Source organism: Drosophila subpulchrella, chromosome 3R (genome assembly GCF_014743375.2).
Source record: "Drosophila subpulchrella strain 33 F10 #4 breed RU33 chromosome 3R, RU_Dsub_v1.1 Primary Assembly, whole genome shotgun sequence".
In the NCBI taxonomy this organism is placed as follows: domain Eukaryota; kingdom Metazoa; phylum Arthropoda; class Insecta; order Diptera; family Drosophilidae; genus Drosophila; species Drosophila subpulchrella.
The window spans coordinates 3,347,498-3,362,475 of NC_050609.1; the positions used below are offsets into that span (position 1 = coordinate 3,347,498).

At 42.8% G+C, this 14,978-nt stretch overlaps 6 protein-coding genes across 8 annotated transcripts; 4 read left to right on the top strand and 2 right to left on the bottom strand.

Moving 5' to 3' along the window:
- Window positions 1-1,816: 1,816 nt before the first annotated feature.
- On the top strand, window positions 1,817-3,374 carry LOC119555296 (neuropeptide F). Of its 3 annotated transcripts, none has more exons than XM_037866616.1 (3): window positions 1,817-1,937; window positions 2,776-3,055; window positions 3,108-3,374. In XM_037866616.1, exons 2-3 carry the CDS (start codon window positions 2,780-2,782, stop codon window positions 3,138-3,140), a joined length of 309 nt encoding a protein of 102 aa, XP_037722544.1. In that variant the 5' UTR covers window positions 1,817-1,937; window positions 2,776-2,779; the 3' UTR covers window positions 3,141-3,374. The 3 variants fall into 3 exon arrangements, with proteins under 3 accessions (XP_037722544.1, XP_037722552.1, XP_037722560.1); XM_037866624.1 differs by having other exon boundaries at window positions 3,126-3,374; XM_037866632.1 differs by having other exon boundaries at window positions 3,129-3,374.
- Window positions 3,375-3,425: 51 nt separating this feature from the next.
- Window positions 3,426-5,625, bottom strand: LOC119555283 (synaptic vesicle glycoprotein 2C). The gene is made up of 6 exons (XM_037866591.1): window positions 5,506-5,625; window positions 5,122-5,446; window positions 4,534-5,070; window positions 4,334-4,478; window positions 3,874-4,279; window positions 3,426-3,811 (listed from the first exon to the last, which is right to left on the bottom strand). Exons 1-6 carry the CDS (start codon window positions 5,537-5,539, stop codon window positions 3,777-3,779), a joined length of 1,482 nt encoding a protein of 493 aa, XP_037722519.1. The 5' UTR covers window positions 5,540-5,625; the 3' UTR covers window positions 3,426-3,776.
- LOC119555288 (ATP synthase mitochondrial F1 complex assembly factor 1) lies at window positions 5,590-6,582 on the bottom strand. The gene is made up of 2 exons (XM_037866605.1): window positions 6,291-6,582; window positions 5,590-6,235 (listed from the first exon to the last, which is right to left on the bottom strand). The coding sequence occupies exons 1-2, from the start codon at window positions 6,533-6,535 to the stop codon at window positions 5,644-5,646; spliced, it is 837 nt and encodes a 278-aa protein (XP_037722533.1). The 5' UTR covers window positions 6,536-6,582; the 3' UTR covers window positions 5,590-5,643.
- A 908-nt stretch (window positions 6,583-7,490) lies between these two features.
- On the top strand, window positions 7,491-9,468 carry LOC119555273 (fatty acyl-CoA reductase wat). Its single transcript, XM_037866579.1, has 5 exons — window positions 7,491-7,666; window positions 7,796-7,908; window positions 7,965-8,475; window positions 8,537-9,248; window positions 9,307-9,468. The coding sequence occupies exons 1-5, from the start codon at window positions 7,591-7,593 to the stop codon at window positions 9,392-9,394; spliced, it is 1,500 nt and encodes a 499-aa protein (XP_037722507.1). The 5' UTR covers window positions 7,491-7,590; the 3' UTR covers window positions 9,395-9,468.
- Window positions 9,469-10,340: 872 nt separating this feature from the next.
- LOC119563411 (fatty acyl-CoA reductase wat) lies at window positions 10,341-12,207 on the top strand. Its single transcript, XM_037876779.1, has 5 exons — window positions 10,341-10,461; window positions 10,518-10,630; window positions 10,690-11,200; window positions 11,255-11,966; window positions 12,019-12,207. Exons 1-5 carry the CDS (start codon window positions 10,386-10,388, stop codon window positions 12,104-12,106), a joined length of 1,500 nt encoding a protein of 499 aa, XP_037732707.1. The 5' UTR covers window positions 10,341-10,385; the 3' UTR covers window positions 12,107-12,207.
- A 610-nt stretch (window positions 12,208-12,817) lies between these two features.
- On the top strand, window positions 12,818-14,589 carry LOC119559981 (fatty acyl-CoA reductase wat). The gene is made up of 5 exons (XM_037873238.1): window positions 12,818-12,926; window positions 12,985-13,097; window positions 13,157-13,667; window positions 13,731-14,442; window positions 14,502-14,589. Exons 1-5 carry the CDS (start codon window positions 12,818-12,820, stop codon window positions 14,587-14,589), a joined length of 1,533 nt encoding a protein of 510 aa, XP_037729166.1.
- Window positions 14,590-14,978: the final 389 nt, after the last annotated feature.

Sequence of the window (14,978 nt, forward strand, 5' to 3'; positions counted from 1 at the left end):
ATTTTTTTTACAAATTTTAAGTTATTTAAGACCTTACAAAATATTCCCAAATCATTCAACTATCCTTGAGCATTGAAAGAACATCTCAATAGTAGGCTGAGTCATGGAAAACTAAAATCATAGCCCAAATTGTATTTACAGAACGAAATAAAAATTAATTTGTTGTGTGATTGTCGACCTTTTAGATTTTGATCAAATATGAGGTTTATTGCCGTAGCGAGGTCAGAAAAACGAGTAGGAGTATTAGTGAGGTGTATTTAAACGTATTTTTGGGAACAACGCATTTAGGAACAACAATAAAATGATTTACAATGTTCGCTTTATAAGTGGGTTCAAAAGATAAACGTTTGTTACATCTTAAGGGCAAATATTCTAAGGGAATTGTATTTAGGTAATATTTAATCGATGGTATGTCATGGGTTACAAAATAGTGAAATACAATGTATTGTGAGACAGACAACCTTTTCAATGAGTTTAAATTTATATATGTTTACGGAATTTTTCCACCTGTAATAATGATAATGTATAATTCTATTAATAATGAAAAGTGCAGGAAAGTTCAGGGGACTTCGGCCAGACATGGTCCGGTTCGCGGATGCTGTAATGAATGTCGATCGCAAGGTAAGCATATGGGGAGTGCTGTGCCCAGTAGCCAAAGCATGTAATCGCCTATCACAGCTCCAATTATTAGCAAAAGGCAAGTGCTCTATATCGGCGGCCGTTAATGGAACTGGAACTGGAGCTAAACTCTCAGCCGAACAATGAGGAACCAACTTTGTTGGATGGCAATTAGATTTAAATATTAAACGCTACCGCTCGTCGTAAATGAATATCTAACGAGTTTAATTGGAGCGATAATCACAACAACAGTAGGCCAGAGAACGGAGACAAGCACAAAAGCAAAAGACAGAAAAAAACAAGTAAATAAGTAATGGCTAGAGCGTTAATTAGTCAGAACGCTTATAGCAAATATTAACTTAATAACCATCCAGAAGGACCAGAGAACCCGCTCTCTGATGTCACGTTGTTATGGTGCATATCTCGACCAGGGAAAGCATATTACGTATACGCACTGGCAGGCAGATTAGAGAACTGCAGCGGTGATTAGTATGCTATTGAAATTACTTAACCGCCTGACCCCAAATTAAATAGCAATGGGAAGTCGAGCAGCGCACTTAATACCTCATCGGCCGGGTCGCGTATCGCAATCAGCGTCGCCGTCTAAGCCAACAGTTATTAAACAATAATCAAAATACTATAATTAATGACACAGAGCCGCAACTCTGACGCCAGCGAAGGCGGAAGGAGGAAGGAGGAGTGCAGCTAGTCTCTGAGCACATAAATCAGAGAGCCCCAAAGCGAACCGAAACCGTTTTCAGGTGGGGCATCAGCAGCAGGCACTATAATCCTGCTTATCGAAAATTTGTCATTTATTCAGTTATGCGTAATGCTGCTCCTGATAGTCCCCCGTTTTTCAGATATCTCGTTAGCCAACTGTCACTATTTGTTAGCGCGCGCCAATCTCCGTTCTCCATTCTCCATTCTCCATGGTCCGTTCCCATTTCCATACCGCCCACCCACTCGGACGGGCTCCCACTCCCGGTGGCTCTTCCGTTCCAGCTGCTGCAAAAGTTCAAACACGACAGCAGCCACATAATTAGCCTGCATATGAAAACATTTTAGAGGTTTCGACCGTTGTTCGTTTCGAATCGTTTCGCCAACTTCCGTTCGCCGCTGCTCGGGATCTGGATAGGTAGGGGGTGGTATGATAAGCCTGGCACATCCTCCAGCCGAGTACTCCTATAAATACCTGTTGCCAATGGCTTTTGGCCAACATTTATTCACGGTCGCGTCCGCTGATTACACACAGTCCGCCAAACAATTGCATTGTGATATCGTTAGCGCTCCGAAATACTCAAGTTCCCACTTTGGACCAGGTAAGTGTTTAAATTCGAAACTGCCCTCAGCCTTACTTTCCCATAAATAACTACAGATAGTTCAGTTTAAACTTTAAACAATACATCACATATAAAGCAAGTAACTGCGCTTTCTAAGAACTATTAGATGTACTCTTTAACCTTAATAACCCAAACTGGTCGTAAAACAATGATTGACAGCTGCGTCCTTTCGTTCGGTTCAAGTCGGCCCTAACTAGAAGCTAAGTGCCTTATAATACTTGTAATTATCGGCTTTATTTGCTTTTTAGCTGTGCTGAAGTATTAGCAACTTGCGTCAGTCCCGCCCAAAAATCATTGGGTGACCATAAATGACGGCAGTTCGGTTGTGTGATCATTTACCGAGTTTTAACCAATTAACATACTAGATTACCAGCTATTAACTAAGACCCTCCAAAGATCCAGACCCCTAAATAGGTCCCTGAGCGATATGAGATCTAAATTACTTAATATCGGTTGTTAATTCTAAGGTTCTTTCTACCCGGTAAACGATTATTATGAATGGAAAAAACCAATTGTATGCATTTTAATACTAACGTTTTTCTACGAAACCCTTATTTTTATGAGTTTCTTAAAAAATCATTATTTTTAAAAAGCAACGCAAGAGATAACGAATGACTAAATGTACTTTATCATTAGCGGTTGCTAATTTTTGACGACCTTCCCTAACATAACCAAATATTTAGATATTTGCTTAAATTTTGGTTTTGTATTTATTAAATGTGAAAAATTGAGGTTGAGTAAAAGTTAAATATTTAAATTATGATACATATTAGATAATATAAAGTTACATTAAAAGTTATACCTGATAATTTTGCAGAACCATGTGTCAAACAATGCGTTGCATCCTGATTGTCTGTGTGGCCCTCGCTCTTCTTGCCGCCGGCTGCAGTGTGGAGGCCTCGAACTCCAGACCTCCGCGCAAGAACGATGTCAATACCATGGCCGATGCCTATAAGTTCCTGCAGGATCTGGACACCTACTACGGAGACCGAGCCCGAGTTCGCTTCGGAAAGCGGGGAGGCCTAATGGAAATCCTGAGGAATCGCGAGATGGACAACTTTAACCTGGGAAAAAGTGCTAACAATGGAGGAGAATTGGTAACCAGAGAAGAATTCACTTACGACGGAAAAATATAGATTTATCCTGCAGGTCCGCGCTTTGGATGAGGAGGAAGTGTTCTAATCCCACTCTAGGCAACCTTGGCAACGTCAGTAACTCATGATTATATTTATTAGCATACGCCTTTTTGGTTTAGATTGTTTTTCGGGGCAATAGTTTAACGAGTTGGGAGAAAAATAGTAGTTGCAGCTACAGAATTAAGTATTTACTCTAGTCTTGATGTTTGTTGAATAAACGAATTATCCAAAAAGTGGTCTTCGTGATGCTTAAATTATAATAAAGAGTGCAATGATCAAATGGTGGTTTTTAATTAAACATTGTTGTTTGGAAAAGTGAATTAAGATTCTTATCTAATTCACCAGTGCTTCAAAGAAATTTCGACTTTGAATTCTAAAAATAATAATCCAAATGGTGTACACTTTAAGGAGATAAAAAATTTTAAGTTTATGTTAGTCCAAATGTCATATTATTCGGGGATCTTTCTTAATTTGAAACTCGTGCCAAGTCCAAGTATTGTTGTTGGATTTATGAAAGCTAAGAATGACTTTTACTTGCCTACTTTTGGGCCTGAAATATACTTGAATAGACAGAATCTATATAAAATTAAGAGAATTCGAAATCAATCGAAACGATTTAGGACGATTACAGATACAATTTTTAAATGTGAGGACTTATATTATTAAAATAAAAACACCGAATTTACAAAGGCAAGTACCCCTCCATACATGCGGCAACTGTGATAAGGTCAATAAGAAATGGCTTAATAAGATCAGCAATCATTGTGATAGCTTCTTACTCAAAGGCAGAATTGCGATCGCCAGCAGGAACAGCTCGCAATGATCCTGGATGTTTGAGCCGACCAAGATTGCGCCAACGGCCGCTCCACAGCGGCACCACATCAGGCTGATGCACAGAGCCTTGGCGCGAATGAAGGTGGGCACAAAGCGCAAGAGGGCACCACCCAGCAGACCAATTGCAACGCCGGGAAAGGCGAGCAGGAACACCAGCGAAAAGAGTTGCATCATGGGATCGGTGACAACGATTAGCAGAAAGCCAAATGTGGAGGCGGACACTAGGGAGAAGACGAACATCACCTTCTTGTGCACGCAGAAGAGCGAAAGCCAGCACAGGTTGTACAGAGCAACATACACAGCTCCCAGTACAAAGGAATTATTGAAGCCCTTGAAGGAGTCGTCGCAGACCTAAAAAACTCAAGAGCTTAGTAAGGGATATATTCTTTAGACTCCTCAGCTTACCGCCTCGAAGTCAACCTCAGTTTCCATAATCGGACCTGTCTCAGGCACAAATAGTACCCTGCAGAAGGTCATGCCCTGCGTGTTGCCCTGCCGCATATTGCAACGATTTCTCATGGCTGTGAACCAAATGCCCAGGCCATTGGACCTGTGGATTCGTGGACCAATAAATTGGAAATCCTTAGGACAGCCAGCACACTCACAATAGACCCAGGACGAACATGACAAAGCAAACGCAGAGAAAGTAGCCAATATAGGGTTTTCGAAATAGGGGCATCGCATCGTCGAGCATGGACCTCAAGATGTTCTGTTTGCTCTTCCGCCGCTTCACCCGGACATGATCTTCGTAGGCGAGCATGTGTTGTATCTGGTCGTCGGTAAGACCGTGCCCAGTATTCTTCTTGGATATCCATTCCATGGTGGCCAATCCCTTCTGTGTATCGCCAATCATCATCAAGAACTTGGGACTCTCGGGCAGGTGGAGCAGCAGGAAAAAGGCCACCACGCCCGGCAGAATGTATATGCAGCCCAATACACGCCAAGGTCTCAGCGTCAGGTCGCCCACCAACTCCACCTCAAAATCAATGAAATCCTGGCTCAAAAAAAGCGTGGCCCAAGCTGGGCAGGAGATCATGGCGAAGCCGCTGAACATGTACATGTGAGTAATTGTACGCACTAGAATCCGTTGCGAGCAGAATTCACTTAGGTAGGTGGCTGCCACGAAACTTGGACCGGCCACACTGATCGGAGGATAAAAGTCTCATCTCGTTTAATTAACACATGATACTCACAAAATACATGTGACGAAGCGCATCACAAAGAAGCCCGTGGAGCTGATGCAGAACATGGAAGCGAGTGAACACAAATTGCTTACAATAATAGTGCGCAACAGGGTCCAACGACGACCTTTCTTGTCGGTTATGTAGCCCCAGAAGTAGGAGGAGCATATGATTCCCATAAAACCGGCCGCCGTAAGCGAGGCTAATTGCGCCTGATTCATGTGCAGATCGCAGACGGCGGCAGGACCAATGGTTCCCATACCCATGGTTTCTTGGATGGTGAGCATCTGCAGGAGACCGAGAGTCAAAGTGGCAAACAGATGAACCCTCCCGAAACCTGTGGGCGGTGGACTGTGCTTGTACATGCAAATCGGGTTCGGACTTTGGGGCATTTACCAATCTGCTCCATGACCAAATCAAAGTTCTCCATGTCCTGTGTTTATGAAGACATAAAATTTGAAAAATTACCAATATTTCGTATTTGATGTGTCGGTGTCGTGTTTGCTTCGTTTATTTTGACTAAAATCGCAGGGCTTAGACCAGCTGTATGTTCTCCACTTCCTTGATCAGATCCATGTGCTTGAATTCGTCCGGTTTGCGTGTAAAGGTGTTTAGCAGGCTCAGCTTGCCCTCGTCGGGCTTAAGGTAGAACATCTGGAGCTCGTTGGCCAGGCACTGAGCCTCCTGGGCGGTAAGCACTTTGGTGTCGTATTCACCACGCATCAGGACCACTCCCTTGTCCTGCACCTCGGTGTAGTGGACCAGGGTGAGGCACTCGGGGGCGTTCTCTTGGTGCACCTGGTAGGCCAGCAGCGGAGTGAAGTGCACGGTGTTGGCGGCAAACTGCAGCATGACGAACTCGAAGCCCTCGCTGCGGGGCAGCGGTAGCAAGAAGACTGGATGTTCCTTGGCCCGCTTCATGAGGTTCTCGTACTGAGTAGTGGTCAGGGTAGCGGCCAGGACCTCCTTGGTCTTGTGGTACTCCAGCCAGATCTGCGCTACCTCCTCGGCGCTCTTGTCGGCAACCAGCTCCAGCTTCATGATGTCGGTGAGCTTCTTGTGGGGCAGTTCAGCCGCCTGCTCCGCCTGCAGCTTCTGCTTGGGATTGAGCAGCTCGGAGTAGGTCCTGGAATGGGTTGGGTTTAGCCTGAGGGTGCACTTTCTGCGAACTCCGGTCTCACCTGGCCTGGCTTTGGCCATCCTTGATGGGATTCACCACGCGCTCCACGCGATCCAGGAACTCCTCAGCCGACGTCTGCTGCAACTTGGCAATCTTGCCCGCGTACTTGGAGTAGTAGGGGTTGCTCTCCTTCAGCTTCTCGACGGCCTCCTCGGCGCGGCGGGCGGCGGACATGGTGATGGTACGGCTTACCGTCAAGGACTTATTCAGGAAAACGCGTAAAGGCAATTTTCTGGCGCATGCCATTTCCTCACATCAAAATTATACAACAACGCGACAGCTGTTTGTGAATTATCGAAATGTTTCGATTGTTCGCAGTAGAGATGAGCGCGTGTCAAAGTTTTGTCTCACGACATTTCACACTCACGAAACTGAAGTGGCATTCATTAAATGTATATTATTTTACACAAGGTCAAAAAAGTGACCATTTAAAAACTGAAAAACCTTGAACTGTTAAATTGCAAAATTAATAATGTTGGATAGATATTTCAGATATATCAAGATCGACCATAAAACCTATTTTTATAAACAAGAACACATGTTTATTTTTAACCAAATTTGTTCAATAAAAATACAAAAACTTTTAAATAGCGATTTTTTTAAAATTGTAATTGTTGCGGTACCTGGTACAAAGCCTGATAAAATAAATTCTTAATACACAAAGTACATTTAAATTTGTTACAAGATACTTGTTTCCAAGAGCCGCGATATTCGTAATAAAGTAAGTGCTCAACTTAACGCTCATGTAATAGACTTAGGTAATCGAAATTATTATTAAACCTCAAGCTGGGAGCCAATTACACTATTATTTATATTGGCAGCCATATAGTACTAGATCAAGTAATGGTTTTTAACTTTATAAATTTATTTACAAGCCGTACTTAGACCTTCTTTAGAGCCCATTTGGTTAGCAAATCAGCCAAACTCAATTTATAGGGAAATGAAAATACATTTAAATGGAAATAAAACAGGGATGCAGAAAACATAGTAAATAAGACAACTTATTCAGTGAAATACCCACTCCTCCGCTTTCTACAAGTCATTACCTTAATTTAAATTAAATTTGGATACATCATTGGTACGTTAGTACTATAATATTATTCGAATTTACCAGCCCTGGGTCTTTAGTTCACCGAACGAACGCCCATTTTGTATAAATATCCCCAGCGAATTCAAGGTGATTTACATTAAAGCTATTTCTCGTTGATCACAAAGTCAACGTTTTTAACAATAGCTTGGACTCTTTGCCACCACTTCGAAGTGTAAGCACTACTTTTGGATTTTGGATTTTGTTGGTTGAAATGGATACCGATATTCAGAGATGTTTTCGCAGCAAAACTGTTTTCCTAACTGGAGCCACAGGCTTTTTGGGAAAAGGTATTTGCACAATTTTAAATTTAGGTGTAAAGTTCAAAGCAAATGTATGGCGTAGTCGTAGACTCCAGAAAAACTTGTTTTAACTTACAATAACAGAATTTCGACTTCCGCATATCTTTCAAATTTAAGTGGTAATCGAAAAGCTTTTGCGCACCACGGAGGTGAAACGAATCTATGTATTGATCAGACCCAAGCGGGGTGTTGAGATTCAGGAGAGGATTATCACTTGGTCAAAGGATGCGGTAAGTGAAGAGATAGGAAATCCAAAACTATAACTTACTCTCGATGTTGGGAAAAGGTTTTTGAACTGCTGCTCAAGTCCAAGCCGGAGGCCCTTCAAAGGGTTTGGCCCATCGCAGGAGACTGTCTCGACACCGATTTGGGTATCAGCGAGAAGGATCGAAGGCTTTTGGCCTCCGAGGTGCAGATTGTAATCCACGGAGCAGCCACCGTGCGGTTCAATGAACCGCTCCATGTGGCTCTGGCAATCAACACAAGGGCCACAAGACTAATGATTCAACTGGCCAGGGAGATGAGACAGCTGGAGTCGTTTGTTCATGTCTCCACAGCCTTCTCCAACTGCATTATCTATGACATCAAGGAGAGTTTCTACCCCGAGCACCTTAGCTGCAGTTCCGATAAGGTTCTGTCCATGACCGAGCTGATGAGTGACGAATTGCTGGACAACATGGAAAGTGCGCTTCTTGGGTCTTTTCCCAATACTTACACCTATACCAAGGCCCTGGCAGAGGATGTGATCCTGAAGGAAGCGGGTGGCTTACCCCTCTGCATCTTTCGACCGGCAGTCAGTGAGTGATCTAACTTTACCAATATTTTTCCCTTTTTGGTAATGGCTTTTCGATAACCTAGTCATTGCGGCCCACAAGGAACCCATCTCTGGCTGGATTGACAACATGTACGGACCGATGGCCATTCTTTTCGGAGTGGCTCGAGGAGTGCTGCGTATCGCCACCATAGATCCCACGGCGGAGGCGAGTCTGGTGCCCGTGGACTACTGTGCCAATATGACCCTGGCCTGCTCTTGGAGAACCACTGAGGATGGCAGCGGGAAGAGCTCATCGGAGAGTCCCACCATCTACCAACTGGCGCCGAGCAATGAAAACAGACTCACTCACGGAGAGTTCATTCAACATGCCCTTGATGGACGCTTCAATTGTCCACTTACAAAGATGATATGGTACCCCTTTCTCCACTGCATTACAACGCAGTGGCTTTATCCCCTGGTTGCCTTTTTCTACCACACCTTGCCAGCCTACTTTTTTGACATGGCCCTTTGGCTGAGTGGACGGAAACCGCGACTGGTAAAGGTTTATCAGAAGATACACAAGACCCTTGGTATCTTGGGGCCGTTTGCCTGCAAGAGCTGGAACTTTGACACGCGCAACACAGATCAGTTGAGGCAACTCATGTCGGTGGAGGATCGACGGATATACTACTTTGACATGGTCAGTCTCAACTGGAAAGAGTACTTCCTTCACGCCCTTCGAGGCATGAGGCAATATCTGGGAAATGAGCCGCCCACTCCGGAGTCCATTGCTCAAGGCATGAAGCTGATCAAGCGGTAAGTACTTATCAAAAACTCAGTTTCTCACAATTTATTATATGCATTATCCTTATAGCTTGAAGCTGCTCCACCATATCCTACAGTTCTTCCTCTGTTGTGTTGCCGCATTTGTGGTGCTGTCGTTGGTCAAGCTTGTACTGTAAATTAGTCATATATGAAACTTAAAAACCCTATAAATGAGTCACTGAACAAATATATATACACACTTACCTAAAAACTAATGTTTTATTTTTGTGGTACTGCAAACGTTTTTATACCCGTTCCATGACGAGCAATGTATCGATTCTATCAATCTTCTGGGCTCGTGAGGCAGCGAGAGATCAACAACGTGTCAGAAATTAATGTCTATCAGTTAATTACTTACTTCTAACAAGAGTTAAATAAATTGGCTATTAAATATGGCAAGTAATAACTAGCCTCACCAATGTTGTGCCTACAAAAGCCTGCACGTGTGAGACACAATATTGACGCAACGGTTATAAATATTCGCTTATATGGCGTGTACTATATACCTTGTTCTTGCTTATAAATGATAAATATATTCTGTTAGGCTATGGCACCGTATGTACTAATACAAGCAACATAAATCGTATTTTACACTTCCTGCCATTCATAAACTCATTTGAATTAGGCGTTAGAGAAAGCAGATCAAGTCTGAGCTATTTCGAAAAATCAAATTACTGGTTAAAAGTGTCTTGACCAAAAAAATACTTCTAAAAAAATCTAAATTAAATTTATTGCTTTGAAAAGACACGAAAAAGAGAAAACGCTAGAATTAAACACCGAAAAACCACATCTCTTTTATTTCTTTAAATTGGAAAAGGGCTCCAGACACAAAAAAACAAACAATGCTTAAAAAAGCTTTTCTTAATACCAAAACTGAATTATAAAATATACAGGTTTGGATTTCAGTGTAAAAGTCCCCGTTTCAAAAACAAAATTTAAATACTTTCACAGAACTGCAACACGCGCTCCTCCCTAAAACGAAAATCTATTGCTTGCCTTGATAATGCTGAACTCGACCTCTTTAGGGTGTTTGTAATTTATAGATTCCCAAATAAATAGAGCGCTAGTTTGGATTCACTTTTTAGTTCACTGGCTCGCGAATCGGTAAAGTATCACACTCGGAGCAAAATGGATATAGGAATACAAGGATTTTTTAAAAATAAGACCGTTTTTCTAACGGGTTGCACAGGATTTTTGGGAAAAGGTAGCCCAATACCAATAGTGGAACATTATCAAGAGTTCATGGATTATATTTTCTAGTGGTAACCGAGAAACTACTGAGAACTACAGAGGTTACTCGGATTTATTCCCTGATTAGACCCAAGCGGGGAGTGCCCATCAAAGAACGTATCATAACCTGGGAAAAGGATCCGGTAAGTGATAGTTAGGTCTAGGAAGGACACATTTTACCAATCCCCTGGTATTTTCGAAGGTGTTCGAGGTGCTTCTAAGGACGAAGCCAGATGCCCTGCAGCGGGTGTGCCCCATCGCAGGAGATTGTCTCGAACCCGATTTGGGTATCAGCGAACATGATCGAAGGATCCTGGCCGCCGAGGTGCATGTTGTAATCCATGGAGCTGCCACCGTGCGATTCGACGAGGCCCTGCACTTAGCCGTGGCTATTAATGTTCGGGCTACCCGTCTAATGCTGCAGTTGGCCAAGCAGATGACCAACCTGGTTTCCTATGTTCACGTATCCACTGCCTACTCCAACTGCGTAATTAATGACATCGCAGAGCGCTTCTATCCGGAGCACTTGAACTGTGGTTCGGATAATATCCTGGCCCTGGGCGATCTGGTATCCAACGAGTTGCTGGACAAAATTACCCCTGCCCTGGTGGGGTCCTTTCCCAACACCTATACGTACACCAAGGCTTTGGCAGAGGACGTGATCCTGCGAGAGGCGGGCAATCTGCCCCTGTGCATCTTCCGGCCGGCGATCAGTAAGTGCGACAGTTCGGATTAAGCTTCAAAAGCTGAAAACCAAATATTTCCAGTTATGTCCACCTACAAGGAACCTCTGAATGGGTGGGTGGACAATCTGTTTGGACCTATGGCCCTTTGCTTTGGAGGAGCTCGCGGCATAATGCGGGTCACCACAGTGGACTGCGATGCCAAGATCGGTGTAGTGCCAGCTGATTATTGCGTCAATGTTGCTTTGGCCTGTGCCTGGAGAACGGCGGAGAAATCGGTCAAAAATGGAAAAGTCATGAAGCCCCCCATTTACGCCTTTGCGCCCAGCGAGAATAATCTTATAAGCAATGGCAGATTCATCAATACATCGGTTAAGTACCGCGACATAATTCCGCTGACCAAGATGTTGTGGTATCCATTTGTCCTCTGCATTTCCAAATCATCTCTCTTTCCGCTGGCTGCCTTCTTCCTTCACACTCTTCCGGGTTATTTCTTCGATATGTTGCTGCGTCTCAAGGGCCGGAAGCCCATTTTAGTGAATCTCTATCGCAAGATTCACAAGAACATCGCTGTCCTGGGTCCCTTTTCCAGCACCACTTGGAACTTTGACACGTCCAACACGAAGGAACTGAGGCAAGCCATGTCCAAGGAGGACCTTAAACTGTTCGACTTCGACATGGAGCGTCTGGATTGGGACGATTACTTCAAGGTGGCCATGTACGGAGTACGACTGTATATTGGAAAGGAGCAGCCTACCGCTGACTCCATCGCCAAGGGTCTTAAGCTAGGAAAGCGGTGAGTTTCAAAACAAGATTTGGCATTCGGTTTTCTTAATATCTTTTTACAGCCTTAAAGTCATACACTACGCATTCGTATCCTCGTTGATTTCCGTTACTGGTTACGTCCTATGGTCTCTAGCCAAACTCTTAGTTTAACATCCCCATAGGTTATATTAACTGGTTTTGGAATTCTGAGCTGTCTAAACATTTTATGCTTGAAATTAACGAGGAAATAAAATAAACTACAAATGAACACACTTTCAATCTTTTTATCAATCCATAATAAATGTCCTGCCTAAAAGTATGCTCAAAGAAATTTTTTACCTTGTATACAGCGTAAATATAGGTGGAAACAATTACTGGAACAAGCCCATACAATGTTTGATTCAAATACAACGCGCAATTTGTTCCTTTTAGGTGTATTTTCACTTGAGCGATCATTATAAATGTAAATTAATCGCTATTACAAATAGAAATCAGTGGGATTATAAAGTTTTTTTTTGATTACTGTTGATTACTGTAAAATTGGCTGTAATGCTTAAAAAAGCTTAATATATATATTTCAAGAGGTGGGTTTATATTAAAGCATGTGCTTAAATAAAAACATGCAAACACGGATGTATGTGCAGTTATCAAATGTTTAAACGCCTGTCGAGAGCCGATAAGTGCAATCCAACCGTTTCTTTAGCTGTGACTATTCATAAGATACTCGTGTATATGGGTTTATTTTGCATACGATTGGCCGGGTCACTGTACAAATGACACTGCGTCTATCGGCGCAGCATATATAAAAAGAGCGAGCATACCCAATTGATTTTCGATTGAAGTTTGTGTTCAACTTGCAAGCCTCGGGAGATTTCCTTTAGGATGACACCGAAAAACGACATATCAAGTACCGAAATGGACAGCGGTATCCAAGGATTTTATAGAGACAAGGTGGTGTTTTTAACAGGCGCCACTGGATTTTTGGGAAAAGGTATACGGCGAAAGAAACTGTATAAAACTTATTTTAAAGTTGTTTCTCCATTTTTTAGTGATAATTGAAAAGCTTTTGCGAACTACGGATGTGAAAAGGATTTACTCAATGATTAGGCCAAAACGGGGTCAGGACATTCAGGAACGCATTGCCTTATGGAAAAAGGAACCAGTGAGTAAAAAGTAAAGAATGCTCCGAGATTAGGATTAAGATATCTATTACCCCTTAAGCTCTTTGAAGTCCTTCTACAAGAAAAACCCGATGCACTTAATCGGATCTCCATAATCGCAGGAGATTGTTTAGAATCCGATCTGGGAATTTGTAAGTCGGATCGCCAGCTCTTGGCTTCCGAGGTCCACATAGTCATCCATGGAGCAGCCACCGTGCGTTTCAATGAGGCGCTTCATGTTGCTTTGGCGATCAATACAAGGGCCACAAGACTAATGCTTCAATTGGCCAAGGAGATGATACATCTGGAGGCTTATTTGCACATCTCCACGGCATTTTCCAACTGCGTCCTATTTCGAGTCGAGGAGAAATTCTATCCCGAACATCTGACCTGCGATTCGGAGAAGGTTTTGGCCATGAGTGAGCTGCTAAGTGACCAAATAGTGGACAACCTGACATCCACTCTTCAGGGAGACTATCCCAACACCTATACCTATACCAAAGCATTGGCAGAGGACGTAGTCCTGAGAGAATCCGGAGACCTTCCCCTGAGTATCTTTCGACCGTCTGTTAGTAAGTAAATTAGATGGCAAAAGGGCTAGAACTCCTGACAAAAGTTTGACTTTTTCTTCCCAGTAATTGCCGCCCACAAAGAGCCTGTATGTGGGTGGATTGACAATCTATACGGTCCCATTGCTCTTATGTATGGCGTGGGCCATGGAGTTCTGCGCCTGATTACCTACGATAAAAAAGGTTACGCCAGCTTGGTGCCCGTGGATTACTGCGCAAATGCGGCTTTGGCCAGTGTTTGGCAAACGTCAAGGGAAAAAACCCCAAGAGATCCAAAATTACAACCCGCCATCTACACTTTAGCACCCAGTGAAAAGAACCTACTGAACAACGAGGACTTCATAAACTTCGCGTTAACCTTTCGAGATAAGTTTCCGCTGACCAAGATGATTTGGTACCCGTTCGTGCACAACATCTCCACAACATGGCTATATCCACTAGCCGCGTTCTTTTATCACATTATACCCGGCTTTTTCTATGATCTGGCACTAAGACTTTCGGGAAGGAAACCTCGTCTGGTCAAGCTCTACCGATCTATTCATTCCAATGTTGCAATTCTGCAGCACTTTATGCACAACAGTTGGTACTTTGAGACGAAGAGTGCAGATCGGTTGAGGGCCTTGATGTCACCGGAGGAGCGTCGAATATACAACTTCGATATGGAGGCACTGAACTGGGAGAAGTACTTCCAGAAGGCCCTGTTGGGCATGCGACTTTACCTGGGGAAGGAACCTCCAACCAAGGAATCCATCGACCAGGGTCGGCGACTGTTGCAGCGGTAAGTTTTATGAAGAAATTCCACCTTTATCAACAATTTATCCTCTCTCAATAAACTAGATTGAAGATCTTTCACTATAGCCTTATGACTATGCTTTGGGTCATTGCTGGAATCATCTTGTGGGCACTGGTCAAATTGATGATTTAATTTAATTTACTCTACTCACGCAAATCATTTAGCCTATTTTAACCAAGGGTGTTCACTGTATTTCAAATCTAAATTTTTAAGCAGTTAAATGTAAAAATAGTTTCTCTTCAAAGAAGAGTTGAATAAAGTTGTAAAGGAAATTCTGCATTCAATTGATGGGTACAATGGGAACCAAAAGCACTGCACAATTTAAAATATACTAATCAGATATCATTTTAAGGAAAATAACATTAATAAGTATTACAAGCAGATAATAAATTCAATGCAAGTTAAATTACTTCATTAAAAGCCTCTGCTTCGGGTAATAAATATATATACATATATACATAATATTTACATACTTGACACTTTAAATTTTCGCTGGCATTTTGCGTATTTATATACCATAC

What these genes read in the sequence shown, in the direction of transcription:
- LOC119559981 (XM_037873238.1), top strand. Translation starts at nt 12,818, where the DNA reads ATGACACCGAAAAACGACATATCAAGTACCGAAATGGACAGCGGTATC. An exon ending in TATCTTTCGACCGTCTGTTA is followed by an intron (nt 13,668 to 13,730) that starts GTAAGTAAATTA and finishes TTTTCTTCCCAG; the next exon opens with TAATTGCCGCCCACAAAGAG. An exon ending in GGTCGGCGACTGTTGCAGCG is followed by an intron (nt 14,443 to 14,501) that starts GTAAGTTTTATG and finishes TCAATAAACTAG; the next exon opens with ATTGAAGATCTTTCACTATA.
- LOC119555273 (XM_037866579.1), top strand. Translation starts at nt 7,591, where the DNA reads ATGGATACCGATATTCAGAGATGTTTTCGCAGCAAAACTGTTTTCCTA. An exon ending in CACAGGCTTTTTGGGAAAAG is followed by an intron (nt 7,667 to 7,795) that starts GTATTTGCACAA and finishes TTCAAATTTAAG; the next exon opens with TGGTAATCGAAAAGCTTTTG. An exon ending in TCACTTGGTCAAAGGATGCG is followed by an intron (nt 7,909 to 7,964) that starts GTAAGTGAAGAG and finishes TGTTGGGAAAAG; the next exon opens with GTTTTTGAACTGCTGCTCAA.
- LOC119555283 (XM_037866591.1), bottom strand. Translation starts at nt 5,539, where the DNA reads ATGGAGAACTTTGATTTGGTCATGGAGCAGATTG. An exon ending in CTGAGGTTGACTTCGAGGCG is followed by an intron (nt 4,280 to 4,333) that starts GTAAGCTGAGGA and finishes TGAGTTTTTTAG; the next exon opens with GTCTGCGACGACTCCTTCAA. An exon ending in GATCGCAATTCTGCCTTTGA is followed by an intron (nt 3,812 to 3,873) that starts GTAAGAAGCTAT and finishes ACCTTATCACAG; the next exon opens with TTGCCGCATGTATGGAGGGG.
- LOC119555296 (XM_037866616.1), top strand. Translation starts at nt 2,780, where the DNA reads ATGTGTCAAACAATGCGTTGCATCCTGATTGTCTGTGTGGCCCTCGCT. An exon ending in CTAACAATGGAGGAGAATTG is followed by an intron (nt 3,056 to 3,107) that starts GTAACCAGAGAA and finishes TTTATCCTGCAG; the next exon opens with GTCCGCGCTTTGGATGAGGA.
- LOC119563411 (XM_037876779.1), top strand. Translation starts at nt 10,386, where the DNA reads ATGGATATAGGAATACAAGGATTTTTTAAAAATAAGACCGTTTTTCTA. An exon ending in CACAGGATTTTTGGGAAAAG is followed by an intron (nt 10,462 to 10,517) that starts GTAGCCCAATAC and finishes TATATTTTCTAG; the next exon opens with TGGTAACCGAGAAACTACTG. An exon ending in CATCTTCCGGCCGGCGATCA is followed by an intron (nt 11,201 to 11,254) that starts GTAAGTGCGACA and finishes AAATATTTCCAG; the next exon opens with TTATGTCCACCTACAAGGAA.
- LOC119555288 (XM_037866605.1), bottom strand. Translation starts at nt 6,535, where the DNA reads ATGGCATGCGCCAGAAAATTGCCTTTACGCGTTTTCCTGAATAAGTCC. An exon ending in GATGGCCAAAGCCAGGCCAG is followed by an intron (nt 6,236 to 6,290) that starts GTGAGACCGGAG and finishes AACCCATTCCAG; the next exon opens with GACCTACTCCGAGCTGCTCA.